Source organism: Geotrypetes seraphini, chromosome 19 (genome assembly GCF_902459505.1).
Source record: "Geotrypetes seraphini chromosome 19, aGeoSer1.1, whole genome shotgun sequence".
Classification (NCBI taxonomy): Eukaryota; Metazoa; Chordata; class Amphibia; order Gymnophiona; family Dermophiidae; genus Geotrypetes; species Geotrypetes seraphini.
Window position 1 is genome coordinate 3,402,481 of NC_047102.1, and position 21,363 is coordinate 3,423,843.

The 21,363-nt window shown below is 42.4% G+C and overlaps 1 protein-coding gene across 1 annotated transcript in view; it reads right to left on the reverse strand.

The window, feature by feature from the left end:
• Nucleotides 1–21,363, reverse strand: part of GAS2 (growth arrest specific 2) — a 59,632-nt gene that overhangs the window by 28,085 nt on the left and 10,184 nt on the right. The window contains exons 3-7 of the mRNA XM_033928230.1: nt 20,322–20,443; nt 13,239–13,380; nt 8,988–9,051; nt 3,117–3,255; nt 1,112–1,219 (exon numbers count right to left, since the gene is read on the reverse strand). Coding sequence (XP_033784121.1) covers nt 1,112–1,219; nt 3,117–3,255; nt 8,988–9,051; nt 13,239–13,380; nt 20,322–20,443 — 575 coding nt within the window. The remainder of the gene's footprint in view (nt 1–1,111; nt 1,220–3,116; nt 3,256–8,987; nt 9,052–13,238; nt 13,381–20,321; nt 20,444–21,363) is intronic.

Below are 21,363 nucleotides of genomic sequence, written 5' to 3' on the forward strand. Positions count from 1 at the left end.
TCTTTTAAAAAGACTAAGAATGTTATAATGCTTCTGTATCGCTTCATGGTGTGACCTCATCTGGAGTTTTGCATTCATTTCTGGTCTCCTTATCTCAAGAAACATATAGCGGCTCTAGAAAAGGTTCAAAGAAGAGCGACCAAGATAATAAGGAGATGGAACTCCTCTGGTATGAAGACAGACTAAAAAGGTTAGGGCTCTTCAGCTTGGAAAAGAGAAGGCTGAGGGGAGATATAATTGAAGTCTACAAAATCCTGAGTGGAGTAGAACGGGTACAAGTGGATCGATTTTCATTTTGTCAAAAATTACAAAGACTAGGGGACACTCAATGATGTTACAGGGAAATACCTTTAAAACCAATAGGAGGAAATATTTTTTCACTCAGAGAATAGTTAAACTCTGGAACGCGTTACCAGAGATTGTGGTAAGAGCAGATAGTGTAGCTGGTTTTAAGAAAGGTTTGGCCAATTTTCTGGAGGAAAAGACCATAGTCTGTAAGGACATGGGGGAAGCCACTGCTTGCCCTGGATCGGTAGCATGGAATGTTGCTACTCCTTGGGTTTTGGCCATGTATTAGGGACCTAGATTGGCCACCATGAGCATGGGCCACTGGGATTGTTGGATCATTGGTCTGACCCAGTAAGGCTATTTTTATGTTCTATAATATCATTGGAATTTTCTACATCTAATGGGTGTAAAAGTTGTATGTCATCCGCATAGGCATTTGCAGAAAATCCAATTGATTGACTGAGAGTCAGTAGTGGTGCCAGAAAGATATTAAAAAGGAGCGGAGACAAGATTGAACCTTGAGGGATTCCATAAGTATTATGAGGCAGATTCGCATATAATAGTGGGGGGGGGGGGGGGGGGGAGTGTGTCGCAGTGGTTAAAGTTACAGCCTTAGCACCATGGGGTTGTGGGTTCAAATCCCATGCTGCTCCTTGTGACCCTGGGCAAGTCACTTAATCCCCCCATTGCCTCAGGTACATTAGAAAGATTGTGAGCCCACCGGGACAGACAGGGAAAATGCTTGAAGTACCTGATTGTAAACCACTTCGATAACCTTGATAGGCAGTATATAAATACCAAATAAAATAAATAAATTGTTTACCCTAATAAAAAGGATTTTTTCTCCAACTCTGTATCTTCCTTGTGAAAGACGTTCCACGCAGAATTTACTGGGGCACTTGCAAGGAGGATCTTCAGAAATGTGCTGGACCTGAGAAGGGAGAGTTCATGGATCAGAAGAGGGAACTAGGGAGGGAGGGAGGGAAGGAAGGAGAGTCTTGCAAACAGGAACTTCTAACAACTGCTTAAAACTTACAGCAGATGCATTCAAACCCTGGCAGAGACAAAATTAATCTTTTGGTGGTGCATGAAATGAATACATTATAGACCAGACATCACAGCAGGAATTGAGGCGTACCGGTCAGTGTGTCTCAAGTTTAGGACAGAATTAGGACGGTCAGCTCATCCTCTAACATCACTTCCTAGGTGCGGGTCCAGGAAGTGACATCAGAGAAAGAGCCGACGCTGGCATGAGCCCCACGTTGAGGGTTGCTGCTCGCACCAGAAATGTTAAAGAGGTAGAGGGGAAGGGAAGGGGTGCGTTCGTGGTAGTGGGTAGGGCGGAAAGGAAGATGGCGCCTGGGGTGGACCGTGACCCCCCCCTTACTATGCCATTGTGTATAACCCATTCTAAAGTGGAGAAACGGGCAAAAGTGTGCCAGTTCTCTTTCCGATTGTAGAAACACATCCGGGCATTATCCCAGTGCTGTCACAATGACCCGTTTTCCCTTCCCAGTTTGGATTTGGGTCATGGACAAAACCCCAGCTGGAAGTTCAAAGGGGGAATCTCCCCAATCCCTCTAGTGCAGCGGTGTCAAATGTCAGACCTCGAGGGCTGCCATCCAGTTAGGTTTTCAGGATTTCCCCAATGAATATGCATGAAATCTATTAGCATACAATGAAAGCAGTGCATGCAAATAGATCTTCATGCGGGAAATCCTGCAAACCCGACTGGATTGTGGCCCTCGAGGACCAACATTTGACACCCCTGCTCTAGTGGAAGAAGCTGGATGGCAGCCGTCTCACAAATGCATCTCCCAACATTGGTCTTTCAAGGGAGCGATTCCCAAACGTACCTAGGATCACCCCAGCAAGTCAGGTTTTCAGGATATCTATAATGTATGTTCATGAGAGAGGTTTCTATCCAGTGGAGGCAGTGCATGCAAATATCTCATCAACATTCATTGCGGATATCCTGAAAACCCAACAGGGCAGGTTTGGGAACCACTGTTTCCACGTGGAAAAGCCAGCACTTACCTGATGCTGTATTTTTTGTCCACATGTAATTTTGTAAAACGGTGCTCCCACTGTACGTGTCGCCAAGTTCACATGCATTCCTGCACCTCCTGATTCATATTTTACAAAAAACTTCATTCAGCAGAACCTTCTGTAAAATACTGCCATGTCTTGACCCAGGCACCTGAATTCCGATCTCAAGCGCTCTATGCAAAATGGGTCTTTAGTATTTCCCTTGTGACAGATGGGCGGTTTCTCCACTAATACTATTTTGCATAGGCAGGAAGTGTGAAGATCGGCTATGCAAGCTAGACTATGAACATCTTAGATTTGATCCTGATAGTTTAGTAACTCTAAAACTGACATTTGATCTACCCATTACTGCACTAATAATAACAAAAGAACTTCCACTATGACCACCTATTAACTCTTTTACAAACCACCTCACAATCAACAACCCGCTAAATGTTTATAAGATCTACAACTTACCTCTCTTGCTAATCATTGTAACTCTGTTTTTTTTTTTTAAATTAACCTTTTGTAATCCGCCTTGAACCGCAAGGTAATGGCGGAATAGAAATCACTAATGTAATGTAATGTAATAGCTATGCACACAGGAGGCGTGTAGATGTTCAATGAAATGACATTTAGAAGATTACACTACAGGTTACGACATACAATAGTTTTCTGTATGAATTCTCTCGTCACACTACACCAGGCCAAGCATTTAAAGGTTATTTTGGATAAAGGAATATTTTTTCTGGAAACCTACTGATCTGTGGAGAATGCAGCGTCTGAAATTCGAAACTTACAGCATCATCCAGCTGCTTGCCTGTGCTCCTTTTCCCAGATGATTTTGTTGGGGACGGTGAAGGAGATGGAGGAGGGACTGCGAGCGTTTCTTCTATTTCCTTTTCCAACTTTATTAAACCGGAAGGTTCCACGCCATACCTTTTCAAAAAGGCACACATTAGACATCCTAGCAGTCCAAGGAAATGTCTGAATGCAGCTATAGAGAGAGTATCACACTTTTAGCCCTGTAAGGTGGGCATTCATACATAAATGTGAACCCTGCTGAAAGAAATGCAAACTCAGTCACTGGGGTACCAAGCTTATCATGCAATCGACATTTATCCACGCAAGCTGTTCCCCCCCCCCCCCCCCCCCGCCACACACACACAGTCTAGTCCAGGGGTGGGCAACTCTGGTCCTCGAGGGCCGGAATCCAGTCGGGTTTTCAGGATTTCCCCAATGAATCTGCATGAGATCTATTTGCATGCACTGCTTTCAATGCATATTCATTGGGGAAATCCTGAAAACCCGACTGGATTCCGGCCCTCGAGGAGGGACTTTGACACCCCTGCCCTAGATTAAAGTAACTTATCTGAATCCTTCTCCTCCTCTACCAGTTCCAGACTTCATTCCTTTCACCTCACTGCCCTAATGCCTGAGTCCGTGCATCATACCCCTTTCCCTAGTTCAAAAAAAGACTGAAAGCCTACCTTTTCGAGAATGCCTTCAATGTATAACCATCCCCAACTAACTGTAACCCCTACCAAGGTATCCTGTCTTGATCGATTAGATTGTGAGTAGCACAGCTTCATTTTCTTTGGGTCCCTCACTAATCACAGTGGTGGTTTGACAACAGAGATCAAGTGTTGATTAGCACTGGGGTGTGCAGCCTTGTTGAATATGGACCAAATATGAAAGTGCAAAGATGTCTCAATCACCGTCAAACAAAAACTGATCACTGCCATTGTGTTCCCAATCACGACGTATGGCTGCGAGACATGGACACTCACAAAAACAGATAGAAGAAAAAATCAACGCCTTCGAGCTGTGGTGCTGGAGAAGTCTTCTACGAATCCCATGGATAGCTAGGATCACCAACAAAGATGTTCTTGATCATATAAACCCAGAGTTGTCCCTGGAAGGCAAGATTACCAGACAGAAACTGACCTATTTTGAACCTGTGATGAGGGCGAATTCACTAGAAAAGGGCGAAATAGTCAGTGGTAAAAGGAAGAAGGGAAAACCAAAGGCTCGTTGGCCGGATACCATCAAGAATGACACAGGAATGAAGATCAAGCAATTGAAAGAAGACGTGGAAAACAAGAAAGCATGGCGAGGACTGGCCTACAGAGTATCCAAGGGTCAAACATGACAATGGATAGTAGTAGCAATAGTTCTTCAAACAGAGACCATCTCCTTTGCAACTATACAGCTCTGCGTACGTCTAGTAGCACTCGAAGTACTTGTACTACTGTAGTAGTAGGGAATATTTCTTTATTTGGATTTAGTTCATGCCTTTTTCCATTGTGGCTCAAGGTGAGTTACAGTATAGTATGTATTTTCCTGTACTTAGAGGACTTAGAACTTTGTGTCTTAGGCAAGGGAGAGTTACATGACTTGCTCAAGATCACAAGGAGCTGCGATGAGATTTGAACTGGGCTTCCCCGATTGTCAGCCTAGGCTTGGGCTCAAACTGCTGAGGAAAATGTCAAGGCGCAATGTGGGAGAGCATCACCGACATCCACTACCCTCTCTGAGGAGGCATAACAGATGACGACAAGGTGATGTGTGATAAATACAGAACATGGACATCAAGTATTGAGCATTACAATTCAAAATGACTTTTGTGCTGTCGAGAAGATGGGGGTAACCTGCAGAGCAGCAATTAATAACCCTGACCGCCCTACTGGCAGACTAAATGGCTTATTCGAGTTTTTCTCTACCGATATATGAGCTAGCCCCCATGAGGCACCGCTACAAGGACTGAACAGGACTTACGCATTTCTTCTCCTCAGCCATGACTGCATTAAATAAAAGATCCGAACTCAAAATTGATTGGCAGAGTTAGAGACAATTTACGTCTTGTAAAACACTGGAAAACGCTGCAGAGATTATTTAACACTGAAGTCGGGAGCACAATGCGCAGCGGCCTCCAAGAAGGCGAACAGAATGTTGGGAATTATTAAAAAAGGAATCACTACCAGAACCAAAGAAGTTATCCTGCCGCTATATCGGGCGATGGTACGCCCGCATCTGGAATACTGCGTTCAATACTGGTCGCCGTACCTTAAGAAGGATATAGCGACTCTCAAGAGGGTCCAGAGAAGAGCAACAAAAATGATAAGGGGCATGGAAGGCCTCTCATATGCTGAGAGGCTGGAGAAACTGGGGCTCTTTTCTCTGGAAAAACGGAGACTTAGAGGGGACATGATAGAAACTTACAAGATCATGAAGGGTATAGAGAGGGTGGAGAGGGGCAGATTCTTCAGACTGGCGGGGGAAACAAAAACAAGAGGGCACGCAAGAAAACTGAAGGGAGACAGATTCAGAACAAATGCTAGGAAGTTCTTCTTCAGCCAGCGGGTGGTGGATACCTGGAATGCGCTTCCGCGGGAGGTGGGAGAGCAGAGTACGATTTTGGGTTTCAATAAGGGGTTGGACATGTTCCTAAAGGAAAAGGGGATTGAGGGATATAGCTAGAGGGGTACTATAAAGGATAAAATGTCTTAAGTGAAAGAACACTACAGGTCATGGACCTGGGGGGCTGCTGCGAGTGCGGACTGCTGAGCACGATGGACCTATGGTCTGACTCGGCAGAGGCGATGCTTATGTTCTTATGGAGTTCAACGTACTTGACATGAGAAGTCCATGCGCAGTCTGACAACAAGCTGCTACAGTCTGCTTAAAAATAAACATTTGCCAGAACTGAGTAAACATGTGCAGGGAACCCATTTGCTTCCTGTCTGTCTGGAGCCGCTCACAGGCGGTAAAATCACCACGAACTCCGGCTGAGCACTGTGCCCCCCACCTGCATGCATTCAGCCTTATCCATCACCCCCCCCAACCCAAACGATCCCCAGGAATGCCGCTTTCATACTTCAGGAAGATCAGAAGCCAAACTATCAGATCTTTAGTCTTACTGTGGTTTTTTTTTTTTTTTTTTTATAATATACTAGAATTATTTCTTAAAGTTTTGCTACTTCCAAGACTTCATTGTATTCTAATTTGTCTGGCTTTACTCATAGAAAAAAATGAAGAATATACTGTGGATGAAAGTTAACCAGAACCATAACTCAGGCGAAAGGCAATGTTCCCTTTTATTTGCGGCCTTTATGCCTCAGTTGGGGAGTCGCATTTCTGGACCCTCTTCTTCCTAAAATATTAGCATCGGAGTCTATAGCATTTTAAACTCCTTTTCCCTGCAAAAGATTAAATTCAGAAGCAGATATCTACCCAAGTTGTTCCTTACTTTGGAGCATTGAAGGCAAAAGACATCTTGGTCCCGGCAAGTAATGTTAGGCTCCTATTTCGGAAGCGCCCAACTAGATGGGCGCTTATCTAAATTGATTAACAAGCTCAATTAAGCTTTGTAAGCAGCAATAATTGAAACTTTGGTGCCTATTGAGAAAGAGCGATTCTGCAATAAGGCGCCTCTACAAATTTAGGCGACCTTTAAAAAAAATAGGCGCTATGCACGTTAGGCGTGCGCGTGGCTACGTGTTAGGTGTGGGCGTGGCTATGTGTTAGGTGTGGGCGTGGCTATGTGTTAGGCATGGGCGTGGCTATGTGTTAGGCGTGGGCGTGGCTATGTGTTAGGCATGGGCGTGGCTATGTGTTAGGTGTGGGCGTGGCTATGTGTTAGGCATGGGCGTGGCTATGTGTTAGGCGTGGGCGTGGCTATGTGTTAGGCATGGGCGTGGCTATGTGTTAGGTGTGGGCGTGGCTATGTGTTAGGCATGGGCATAGCTACGTGTTAGGCGTGGGCGTGGCTATGTGTTAGGCATGGGCATGGCTATGTGTTAGGCATGGGCGTGGCTATGTGTTAGGTGTGGGCGTGGCTACGTCTTAGGCGTGGGCGTGGCTACATGTTAGGCGCCTTGTGGCAGAATCACTGCTCTTAAGTTTGCTTAAGCGCTCGCATGGGCATCTAACTTTTAGTTGTGCCTAGAGCTGGCCTATTCCTGGGCGCCTCCAAAATAGGTGCCGCTCAGTGTGATTTGTTAAACAGCACCCAATTGTACTGGAATCGTGCTGAACGGTGCCTAATTCAACGCCTCACTTTTGGACACTTCTTATAGAATTTGCCCTTTTTTAACCACATTAAAATTCGAGTTTTGTGCTTTGGTACTGTGTGCATTTTACTTTTTTTTAAAATGACACGCCGGCATTCTTCATGATCACGTTAGGTTCCAAAAGTCATCCCAGTACATAGAGGGCGCCCTACTGGGTATAACTAACGGGCAGACTGGATGGACCGTTCAGGTACTATGCTACTACGTAAACGCCCACTGGCGCCTACAGAAAAGGCACCAGAGTCACACCCCTGCAGGCGCCTACCACAGTCTAACGCCACTATGGGCGTGGCCAACACCAAAAGTGGCATTAGGCGCGATTCGCAGCAAAGATAGGCATTAGAAACGGAGGCCTGGAAAATCCTGGCCTACATTTTGGGTGCCTATTTTTCCCAGAGGCGCGATTCTCTGTACAGCGCCGTCGCATGATCGATATGCAATCAGCACCTGCTTTTTAGGCGGCCATTGCCAATAACAGCACCGTAAAGAGAATCTGGGCCAGAGACTTCTCGTACTCTCTGCTAAAACCTGTCTTTTCTTTTTATAGGGGTTTTTTCCCCAAGGGATTTTCTTCTGATCAGCCTTTACACTCAAGAAAAAACCTGCAGTGTCTACCTTACCTTTTCTTTATTTCATTTTTGTTCATTTTGTTCTCCCCTTCCTTTATGTGTCAGAATATTCGTCTGTTTTAAAGTTTAGTTTGTTGTTGCTGTTTTGTTTTTAACTTTGATGTTGTTTTAATATTTGATGTCTTTTTATTATTCTGCCTTAATTGTCAAATGTATTAAGAATGTTAGCCGCTTTGAAACGTTGAAATTTTAAAAACTTGAAACTTGATCGTAAAGTGACTTCAGCCAGGCAATCAAAGATTTACATGAGTTTCAAAAGGAAAACATCATTTCCTCTTGCGTTTATCATATAGATTTGCTTATGTGCACTTTTGTTTGCTCAAGGCTACAGAACTCGGCCTACTCATATCCATGCCCAGCCTTTGTTAAAGCAACTTACTCCACGTAGAGAATTTTTTTGCTGGAAGGAAAAGGGTGGGATGCAAAACCACTGTAAATTTGCAAGGAGAGGATATAGCCCCAGAATTTTTCCGTTACATTTTTTAAAAAAATTTCCTAATTTTCCTTTGGATTTCAAACAAGGCCATTTGAACGTTAATCTGAACCCATACCAGCAGTGGCCTAGCGAGAGGCGCCCCTCCTCCGCCTTCATCTCCACACCCCCCCGCACTTCTTCACCGCCACGAGCAACAAGAACTTCAATGTGCTCCTCGCCACCCCCATCGGCTCTCCCTCTGTCACTTCCTATGCACAGCACCCGGAAACGACATCAGCGGGAGAGACGACGCGGTTGTGAGCAGATTGAAGTGGTTGTTCACGGCGGTGAACAACTAGCGGTGTGGGGGAAGGGAATAGAAAGGGCGCACGCGTGTGGTGAGGGGAGGAGGGGCGCCAGCACCCCCACCAGCATGGCGCCCGGGGAGGGACAACCCCCTTACTATGCCACTGCACACCATCTAAGGCGGGACTGACAATAGTTAAAGACTCCCGTGCAAAAATTATTCTTAATTCTTTGACTCTTTTGTCCTACCTGGCAGCAATCCTTCCCAGCTCCAGCAAGCAGAGGCACACTTCCCTAGGCTGTTTATGAAGAACTGGAGAAAGAAGGAAAAACGGAGGAGACATTCACCAGAGAAGGCGTCTTGTACAAGACCCAACCACCAGCTAATACCCATTCACTACTAATTTTTCATTAAAACACAAGCGGCATTGCTTTATCATCAAACCTCAAATGCAGACAGAAATATGGTGGCCAAGCAAAGTAAGTGTTGACAATTGTAATGTGTTAATCTAGGGTTACCATATTGCTCCAGAAAAAGGAGGCTGGATGGAGACGTCCAGGTTTTATTTTTACTGAAAGCAATGGAAGTAAGGAGGACAGATAAGCCCAGATGCCTCTATCTGTCCTCCTTACCTCCATTGCTTTCAGTAAAAGTAAAACTTGGATGTCTCCATCCAGCCTCCTTTTTCTGGAGCCATAGGGTAACCCTAGGTTAATCACATTCCATTAGAAGTCCTCTTTAAAGGAGTATTGCCAATTAAAAGAAAAAAAATTGCGTGTAGAATATAGGTACCGATTCAACAAGGACATTTCACATTTTCAAAGGATTCTCACAGGTTAACAATGTGCAACATAACTCTACGCATATGAAAGCGCCAAACACTCAGAGGCAAGAGTTTGCCCTGTTTGAAAGGATTGTGTTTGTGAGGGGCCCACAGATATCTAAGAACCCCAGGGTTTGTGCAAGGAATTTGCTGTTTTAGTTATCATTTCAAAAGTTTCCCTTCCCCCCCCCATGCATGCTTTCTTTCCCTTCCTCTGAGCACTGTATCATCCCTCTTCTCCCCCTGCCCCTTCTGGGACAGCAGACCATCCCGGGCCCCTCAATCTCAGTACATGGCACAACAGAAACGGACTGCGATTCAACCCATGCCCATGTGGCCTGTTGAGTGTGCTTCCTGTTGGAATGGAAGCCATAAGAAGCAGCCGGGCATTTCTTGGGATTTCATTGAAGGCAGACCATTTCTAATGCTATGCTCAGACAGTAGCAGAACCATCCCATTGGAGATACACCCTGGGTGGAGGATGGGGGCGGTGCGATGCTTGGAGGAATCAAGGAGAAGCAGACAAGCAGCTATTACCCAAGGATGGATGGCCAAAAAGTAGAGGCGTCCAATGGAGGCATATTTTGCTATCTGGCTCTTCCCTTTTATAGATCCTCAGGCCATAGAATCTCTTCTTAGATTTGATCAATAAATTAAAAATTCTTCTATCGTCCTCAAAGCGATTGCTCACTCAAACACAAGAACGATGGCCCGATTGTTAAAACACATTTATCCTAGCAGACACAAGAGGACCCACAACGTTTCTTCAAATGTCTTATTCGGAGTGTGTGGCGCAGAGGTTAGAGCTACAGCCTCAGCACCCTGAGGTGGTGGGTTCAAATCCCATGCTGCTCCTTGTGACCCTGGGAAAGTCACTTAATCCTCCCTTTACCCCAGGTACTTTAGATAGCCTGCCAGGACAGATAGGGGAAAGTACCCGAGTACTTGAATGTAAATAATAAAAAATAAAATAACTCCAAAATAAAGTTGCTTTTTATCGCTATTTCAGAATAGGTGCGAAAACTGGATGGTCAATTCCAGGCAGTGCTAAATTATAAATATGGCAAATTAAGCCCTGTGTTAGTCTTCTTCAATTAATTGTGATTTTTTTTTCTCATGTTTTCTCATATTTTCAGTTTGTTTCAAAATGTGATAATGAAAATTTTTAGTGCAGGTCACAGCTAAGGCATACAACCTGACTCTATGCATAAGCCTTGTTACATGTGCTGGTGCACTTTAAAAATTTAGAGCATACAAAATCCATGCATTTCCCTTAGGGATCCCAGTAAATTAGAATAGTATGCACAGAAGTGTGGTTTATCAAACAGGATAAGATCATTTGAGAAGCTGTCATGATTCACTCAGAGATGACAAGAGCTACAAAACCAGACAAAATAACACAACAGATACTCTACATGCTGGCATGCGAGCACACGGGAAAGCAAACCGATTTCTTGAGGAGATTCTTTCTGGGTGAAACAGGCTTCAATTGATCTCTGGCTCCACATCCTATAACCATCCAACATTATAACAGTCAATTAAACCAACATGGATCATACATTGTGGACAATGACTTCAGTGGGAGCTCTATTAGATCTCTTCAAGGGTAGAGTACATAGGCACCAACATTTCAAAATAAACGGGAGTGTCAAACAATTCAAGACTATCCCTCCCTGAACATAATATATAGTCAAAGGATCTTGTTCAATAATGGAGGTGCCTCCTATAGAGAATGGCACGGATCTATCGCCATCCCCGCAAGCTGTCTCCTCATCTTCACAAGCCTCGAACACTTATGATTAAGATGAGGACAGAGCTTGAAGGGATGGCAGTGACGGGACAGGTATGGAGGTAGATCCTGTCTCATTCTCTAGACTGCTGTAGCACCCATCGGCTTCTCGGTCTACTTCCACAAATTAAGCAGAAACTGAATCATGTACACATTTGGATTTAACAAATCAGAATTTAAAAATCACTACCACTGGTCACTCCACCAGCCGACTTATCTTGCTTACATCCCCGTGAAAGAATGATTAGGAATGCCTAGCTGGTTTCATTATATATTTAAAATAAGAGGAGAGGTGCAATTAATTAATGTACATTATTTAATGACCTGCTCAATTTTTTTAAAAAATATATAAATAAGTACCATCAATGTGTCCTTTTACTAAGGAGCGGTAACATTTACTAATGCATCCGTTATAGTCTATGGATGTGTTAGCGTTTAGTTTGCGGTAATATTTAGCGCAGGCTAAAACGGCTAGCACGCCTTAGTAAAAGGATCCGTCAGTGTAGCTCTGACTAAAATATATCTGCAACTTTATATTACGTACCCCATTCCTTTGCAAAAATCTTCAGTTTAACCAGGAAACATACATCATAAAGTGTATATATAACCGGTATAGGACCTGTGTACCAGGCTGGAGGAGGGGGAACCTTTTCTCAGGCTGTCAACGTTATCCATTTTATCCGTTTATAGAGTTGATGAGAAGCTGGAGATTCATGAATATGAGCCAACAATGAGGACAGTCAGTGTCGAGGTAAGCTATCAATTGCAGCAGAGACGGGGTCTTCAACCTAGACCTTTTCGGGAGCTGAAGACAGGAGCCTCTTGATACCAAGACACAGGCTTCATTTATTACCCATACAAACAGATTTATCTTTCAGCCAAATAGTTCCTTCTGCTTATCTGAAGTTCATCTCTCAAATGAACAGTAGGGCTATTTTTTTTCCCATGAAAATACCGCATTGAAGCCATGAAGAAAAAAGGCACATTTTCTTTCATAAAAGGAACTGTACAAAGATTACAACGATGGTTAGAAGGGATCGTTTATCTAATCTTGCTTTGTTGTACAGTGGGTCAGGACTCTCCCCCACTTGCTGTAATAGGTCCTAGTGACGGGCCACGGGTTACTTCAAGTCACTATAACGATAACGAATGTGTTTTATATGTAGCGTTATATGCTAAACTGTCACTAATACCTGGCAAAAAAGCAAATAGTAGCAGGATTCCATGCCAAGCAGTAGCTTCTTCCATGTCTGTCTCAACAGCAGTTTATGGACTTTTCCTCCAGGAACTTGTCCAAACGTTTTTTTAAAAACCAGCTTCATTACCAGAGGCAACACCATTTTTCATTGGAATACTAGATGTGAGCAACATGAATGAGAGGGTCTCGAATGACGTGTGTGTGTGTGTTTCTAGGCCTTTCCTAGAGATATGATGTAAGTTCCTAAAATTATTTCTTCTTTTTTTATGTTTATATTTAGGATACATTAGGTTTGTAAACTGCTTTGGTCTTAAGTGGTATATCGAATTTGAATAAAGAAACATTTTACATGAATGCTCCTCACCAAAAAGTTCCCAAGGCAATGGGAGAGAAAATGTTTCATTCAAAAGTCACAAGTGTGCGAGTGGCAGAAGCAAGATGCCAACCTCAACCCCCAGTTCTTAGTCCATTGCTCTAACCACCAGGGCTTCTCCACTATTGCTAACACAGCACCTCCTGATCACTCACAACCTGGTACCTCCTCAACACCCATAATTAGGCCCTGGGAGGGGGAAAAACTTCAACGAAGATCTGAGAAATAAACCTTTTAACAAGCAGTTTTACTTGCATGCAAATGAGCGTTAGTGCCTCCGAGAAACTAAATATTCAAAGTAGTAGTCTATACATACCTAAACCTTCGGATTCAAATAGGCATGTGTCGCCCACCCCGACGTCTCTACACCAGGATAAGAAATTGGCAGTGTTATCCCTTGCAAAAAATGACCCCGAGGGGGCGTTGGCTCGGCACGGAATTTTCTTCCCTGGGAGGTTCTAAGAAAGAGAAACAAAGTAGCATATTAAATAACGGAAGATAAAGACCAACAGAGAAACTGAGCCATATTTGTCCAAGAGAAGCAGCAGGGTTTTTTTTTGAAAATAGCTGCGTTTTCCCATTTCATTACAGGGCAACAAAACACTTCTGAAAAATAAACTTTTTAAAATAAACAAAAAAAAAACAAACAAACCAAAACACCCAACAACCCACAAACATAAATCAGATAACCCTCTAGCTCAGTGGTTCCCCAAATAGTAGCAACATTCCATGCAACCGATCCAGGGCGAGCAGTGGTATCCCCCGTGTCTTTCTCAATAACAGACTATGGACTTTTCCTCCAGGAACTTGTCCAAACCTTTCTTAAAACATAACATAACTTTATTATTCTATAGCACCATAATCAGATGACTTCTAGGCAGTTCACACTGAAGAGAGCTGGACAACAAAAACCAGCTACACTATCCGCTCTTACCACATCCGCTGGCAATGCGTTCTAGAGCTTAACTATTCTCTGAGTGAAAAAATATTTCCTCCTATTGGTTTTAAAAGTATTTCCCTGCAATTTCATCGAGTGTCCCCTAGTCTTTGTAATTTTTGACCGAGTGAAAAATCGATCCACTTGTACCCGTTCTACTCCACTCAGGATTTTGTAGACTTCAATCATATCTCCCCTCAGCCTTCTCTTTTCCAAGCTGAAGCGCCCTAACCTTTTTAGTCTGTCTTCATACCAGAGGAGTTCCATCTCCTTATTATCTTGGTCGCTCTTCTTTGAACCTTTTCTAGAGCCGCTATATCTTTCTTGAGATAAGGAGACCAGAATTTAATGCAGTGCTCCAGGTGAGGTCACACCATGGAGTGATACAGAAGCATTTCAACATTCTTAGTCTTTTTAAAATAATTCCTAGCATCTTGTTTGCTTTTTGGCCACCACTGCACATTGAGCAGGTTTCATTGTACTGTCTATAATGATACTCAGATCCCTTTCTTGGGCGCTAACCCCCAAGGGGGACCCTAGCATCGGGTAACTGTGGTTTGGGTTATTCTTCCCAATATGTCATCTGCGCATTTAATCACTTCACTTGTTCCAATTTCCAGATCATTTATAAATAAGTTAAATACAGCCTCAGCACCCTTCCTTGTGACCCTGGTATATTAGATTGATTGTGAGCCCACCGGGACTGACAAGGAAAAATGCTTGTGTACCTGAATAAACTCATGTAAACCGTTCTAAGCTCTCCTGGGAGAACAGTATTGAAAATTTAATAAATAAAATTAAAATAGCACTGGTCCCAGTACAGATCCTTGTGGCACTCCACTGTTTACTCTACTCCACTGAGAAAAATAATCTGGAACACCTGTATGAAATGTCTAATAAGTAAGAGTAAGAATTTTAAAATTGTTTTCAATAATACATAGACTGGTAGTCAATGTAGTTGTTTTTAACAAAAGCGTAAACCTCCAGCTTTATTACAAAGACTGCTTTCTAGTCTGCACAGCAAAGCCCTTACATCCACAGAAATGCAGTTCTTAAATATATTATGGCCATCCAATAATGACTTTTTATAAGGTAGAGGCATATCTTAATCTTTAGTCATCTAAGGTAAGGAAAAATCGAAACATAAGAATCTATATAATCACAGCTTAGGAATTCTGAACCGAATCTGCTTGGATTGTGCAGCATGGCTATGAAATGTGATTTATGGAGTATCTGGTTCTGTTCTGAAGCAGACTAGTTTTAGAATATTTTACAGAAGCCAGACATTCTCTCTAGAGAGCTTTTAAAAAGGTCTTTGCTCAGGCTGTGCTTTTAATTAGTTAAAAACATCAATGCGCCCAATCCAAATGATTCACGCAGATTAGGAAGGTTTACCTGATCCGGAGCTGGCATTTTGGAACACTTTTGACACATGATCTCACCTTAGAGGTCAGTAATACAGCACAGAATGAAGTCTTTGTACTGCTCCAGGCTGACTCATGGGTTAAGAAGTGGTGCAAGAACTTTGCGGTGGAATTCAAGGGACAAGTTCGCCTCGCATCAAAAACTTGGAAGATTCATTTGCTACTAATGCTTCTAGGATGAATACATTCTAGTCAAAGAAAATGGACTTATTTCCAAAATGAGCAACTAGCAAAGCTCACTTAGTTCACTTAATCAGGTTTCACACACAAAAATTACAGCTGCGCACAGAAACAAATGGCCAAGATCTGTGGACATGTCTTTCCCTTCTTCCAGGCAGTGCCCCTTGGTATATGCAGATACTTGGCTTTGTAAGACATTTATGCAAACTAAAAATTTAAGGGCTCCGTTTACTAAGGTGCGCTAGCGTTTTATAGCGCGCGCTAAACCCGCACTACGCTTCTAGAACTAACGCCAGCTCAATGCTGGTGTTAAGGTCTAGCGCGCGCGGCAATTCGGCACACGCTATTCCGCACATTAAAGCCCTAACGCAGCTTTGTAAAAGGAGCCCTAAGTGCTGGTTTATGCATGTATCAAAAGCAAGTAGCTTTGTAATACCTTATGGCTCTCATTTTGCAAGCTTAACCAACAAATGGTCTCTAATAAGATGTCCATTAGCCTGGTTGCTTTGCTACTTCAGCTTGTCTGCGGTGTTATTTGCTCACAGGTTTAAAGACAATAGACTGTTTTCAGTCCCATTCTTTATATGTGAGTTTGCAAACCATTGGACCCCTGAGGAAGGCGTGTTTGCCGAAACACGGACCGTGTAGGATCCGATTGGATTTTTATCACAGTATTTTTTATCATTATACTTTTTAAATTGAATTTTCATGGTTTTATATGTTAGTGTTTAATAAATTATCTCCAGAACATCTGTATCCACAGTTTTTGTTTTTGTTTTCACTGTGGATTATTGGGTCTCCCCATTTTTCTTTGTTGGGCAGACTAGATGAGCCATTTGGACTTTATCTGCCATCATGTTACAATGTTTCTATAACCATAAAGCCCTATGACCTCACAATGCAGGTGTAAAGAGCCTTAGCCTATAGGAAGAGGAGATGCAAATGTTAAGAGCCTTAGCCAATAAGGAGAGAGATAATGGTTACTGCAGATGGGCATTTTTTTGCTACTTCAGCTTGTCTGCGATGTTCTTTGCTCACTTGTTTAAAGACAATAGACTGTTTTCAGTCCAATTCTTTATATGTGAGTTTGCAAACCATTGGACCCCTGAGGAAGGCGTGTTCGCTGAAACACGGACCGTGTAGGGTCCGGTTAGATTTTTATCACTGTATTTTTTATCATTATACTTTTTAAATTGAATTTTCATGGTTTTATATGTTAGTGTTTAATAAATTATCTCCAGAACATCTGTATCCACAGTTTTTGTTTTTGTTTTCACTGTGGATCATTGGGTCTCCCCATTTTTCTTTGTTGGGCAGACTAGATGAGCCATTTGGACTTTATCTGCCATCATGTTACAATGTTTCTATAACCATAAAGCCCTATGACCTCACAATGCAGGTGTAAAGAGCCTTAGCCTATAGGAAGAGGAGATGCAAATGTTAAGAGCCTTAGCCAATAAGGAGAGAGATAATGGTTACTGCAGATGGGCATTTTTTTGCTACTTCAGCTTGTCTGCGATGTTCTTTGCTCACTTGTTTAGTCCAATTCTTTATATGTGAGTTTGCAAACCATTGGACCCCTGAGGAAGGCATGTTCGCCGAAACACGGACCGTGTAGGGTCCGGTTGGATTTTTATCACTGTATTTTTTTTATCATTGTACTTTTTAAATTGAATTTTCATGGTTTTATATATCAGTGTGTAATAAATTATCTTCAGAACATCTGTATCCACAGTTTTTTGTTTTTGTTTTCACTGGGGATCATTGGGTCTCCCCATTTTTCTTTGCCATCCAGTATCTCCTCCTCTCCCTAAGAGATCCCTACATTTAACTTAGTTGCGGATCCCCCAAATTCTAACACAGTGCACATGTCATAAGTCAGTGATCCTGAACAACATTTAGCAAGATGCCCATGCAATAACTGTTAGCGCTTATTTGTGCATTCAATTTTAAGCACCATTAAAAACATTGCCCTGTACATGGGCTCACCACTGCCTTTGGTGTTTTCAACACCATTATTACCAACAAAATTCTTCATAAAAGCACAACAATTTTAAAGGGAAAATTATAAAATTGGGCAATTTTCTTTCAAGTAATTTCAGCTTCTTGAACATATTTGTCCTATAGCACATCATTCAGGAATAATTAGGTTTCCATATGGCAGGGCTGACTTCTGTTGACATAGTGTAGTGTATCACATGCTTTGAAACTGCAGTGCTCAGTCTCTGCTCTCAGATATCATGGAAACAGGTCCCCTCTCGTCTAAATGTGCATGCATATGGTTTCAGGCAGGATGTGAAAGTGCGAGTGAAATGCATGAGGTAACGCTAGAAACATTCCACCAGATTAACCCACTTTCACCAATGCTACAAATCACAACTTTTTTTTTTTTTTTTTTAAGTAGGGTTTTGTTTCTAAAATGAAAGCTTTGTAAAGTTAACGATGAATTAAAATGAGAAAATGAAATCAGTCTAAACATTGGTCTGCAAACATTTAAAGAAAGACCCCGATAATCAACAGATCCATCAAATTGTTTCTCAGACCTTTTAATTCTCTGTTTTGAAAGCAAAAAGAGTTCCATTACTTCACATTTAAAGCAGGAAGTATAGTGAGGGGGATCGTTTTAATTCAACTGGCAGAAAACCAAAATCATTGTAATAAACTCCCTCCCTCTACCATTTTCCTTTCATTATTCAATAGCAATTCAAAGTTGACATTTTTACGATTTTGGTTAATATCAATACCAGGTCTGCCTTACAAATCTAGAGTTATATGCTGAGGCAATGCTACGCTACAGTACCTGAATGTAACCTCCTCGGTCTACAACTCAAAAAGTTAAAAGGTGGATTCAAAATCCTTCCCTTAGGTTCATTTTTTTACCAGAACCACATTCAGGTTTCATATGGATGTACAGAAGGCACAAAAACAGAAAAAACTGAAGTACAGGCTCAACAAGAGAGGACATTAACCAGGACTAGAGATTTCAAGGAAGGTTTTGAGTTATTAAGTTAACCAATCTAGCACAGTGGTTACCTGGAAGGCATAGAGTAATTTAGGGACTAGATGTCAGGATACTAACATAGAAACATGATGACAGATAAAGGCCAAATGGTCCATCCAGAGCATCCATCTCCTCCTCTCCCTATTGGCTAAGGCTCTTAACATTTGCATCTCTTCTTCCTATAGGCTAAGGCTCTTTATACCCGCATTATGAGGTCATAGAGCTTTATGGTTATAGAAACATGTATGTTTATGTTACATGTAAGTAACGAGATGTTATTCCTTCTTTTTTACTAATACTGAGATGAATGGAATTATACTTACATGCCTATTTGATCTTCAGTTCTAGAGACTTCCCCTGATGCAGCGATAGCGAAACAGGGCCTGTCGGGAGTCTTAATGGATGAAGATTAATGTGACATTCCTATATTATCTAACCGGATTCTTGTCTCACCTGGAGAATTGTGACGTTAAGAGATAAGTTTTTTTCTTACTACTAGTCCTTTTGATTCTAATTAATAGTTGCTTTACTAGTAGTATGTAGTGGAGTTTTTCTGACCCGGGATGTTTTCTCCTATGCTGCTTTAAGTTGTGTACGGCAGACATAGAGACCTCTTGATGAGGAAACTGAGGTCTTTTCTCCAAATAACTACATTGTCTTATCTCTAGACTATACCTCTCCATAGTAGTGGGCATTTATGGGAATACTTTTTGGTGGTGTATCTTATAGAAACATAGAAACATGATGGCAGATAAAGGCCAAATGGCCCATCCGCAGCATCCACTATCTCCTCCTCTCCCTATTGGCTAAGGCTCTTAACATTTGCATCTCCTCTTCCTATAGGCTAAGGCTCTTAACTCCTGCATTGTGAGGTCATAGAGCTTTATGGTTATAGAAACATAGAAACATGATGGCAGATAAAGGCCAAATGGCCCATCCAGAGCATCCATTATCTCCTCCTCTCTCTATTGGCTAAGGCTCTTAACATTTGCATCTCCTCTTCCTATAGGCTAAGGCTCTTAACTCCTGCATTGTGAGGTCATAGAGCTTTAGAAACATGATGGCAGATAAAGGCCAAATGGCCCATCTAGTCTGCCCATCCGCAGTAACCATTATCTCTTTCTCTCTTGAAGAGCTCTCACGTACCTATCCCAGGCTTTCTTAAATGCAGACAGTCTTAAAAACCTTTTTATGAGATTGTATGAGTAATAAGGGATATGTGGATGGTTCAGTTTTACATGTTTTGATGTAATCCAATGAGATTAGCTATTGGTTTGATTGAGTGGCATCCCAAGTGTACATTAATGCCTTCTTGCACAGAGGAATAAGGTTTTCTCCATACCAAGTTTTATCTTTATTATGTATGATCTGCACCTTAATCTAATTTAGAAACATAGAAGATGAAGGCAGAAAAGGGCTCCAGCCCACCAAGTCTGCCCACTCTGCTTACCCACCCCCTGTCTATGCCCTAATGACCCAATTTCCTTATCTTGACCCTCGTAGGGATCCCACATGGGGATCCCATTTATTCTTAAAGTCTGGCACGCTGTCTGCCTCGATCACCTGCACTGGAAGCTTGTTCCAATGATCAACCACTCTCTCTGTGAAGAAATACTTTCTGGTGTCGCCATGAAATTTTCCGCCCTTGAGTTTGAGCGGGTGCCCTCTTGTGGCCGAGGGTCCCTTGAGAAAGAAAATATCATCTTCCACTTCGACACGTCCCGTGAGGTACTTAAATGTTTCGATCATGTCTCCCCTCTCCCTACGTTCTACTTCTGTAGAAAAGTCAAAACAGTCAGACCTGTTGAATCTATTCAATACCAGAATCAACCCAATACACTTGTGGCTGGATCTTACCTTGCTGAATCGGTTCTCACTATTACCGTCTCTAAATTTATCTTGCAGGGTCTCTGCTAGCTCACATAGGAGAGCACCATTATCCAACTTCTCCATAAACGTTTCTGCTGCGATTTCCTTACCTGCAAGGAAAGAAGGAAGACTTCCGGTTACATCAGCCATTGACCTGTAGCTTGCCTATCTTTTGGCGCCAATGCAGCTCTGGGCCAGCCAAAATATATCATAGAACTGGTGCCAAGTCCCACCCCCTTGGGAGGCCTAGCTGCATGGAAATCGATTGAGCGTGCATTAATCAGTAGGTTAGAACACATTAAATTGTTTTTTTGCATGCGCTACATTTCTTTAAAGTATACCAGTGAACGCACATCCGTAGTGCCGAGCTTCACCATCACTTGGCCGGACCTTTACCTATTAGGGTTAAACACTGTGGTTCATTCAAATCTGAACATAATCTGTTCCCGTTATGCTAGTTAAGGAAAATATCACACATACAGGCTGCAGCTCTTTAGATGTTGAAGATGGTCAGTAGCTGTTTGTATGGAGTGCACGATTATAGTGATGAGGAAGAGACATTAGAAAGCCAGTTCATAGAAATTCCATTTTCTTATGAGCGTAAACATAAAGCAGCATGAGTTACTACTTTGGGATACCATCCTTGCACTTTAGAAGAAATACTTTCAGAATAAGGAACATTGTTGATGACCGTTAACATATCTGTTTTCGTGGGACCCGTAGACAGTGTGAAAGCAGACAGCATTGTGAAACCAATTTAGAGTGAGCTGGACCAAAATTCACAACTTGTAAACCCTGCACTATACACTGGAGAATTTTTTTATATGGGTGGGGTTTATTGGATCACCGTAATTCAGTACTCTAAGGAGCTCATAACTGAAACTTAAATACGTCTACAAAATGGATGATCTAAAAAGAGAGGTCATAAGAACATAAGAAACGCCTTCGCCGGATCAGACCTAGGTCCATCTAGTCCGGCGATCCGCACACGCGGAGGCCCAGTTAGGTACTGAAAGTGATCAGATAACCA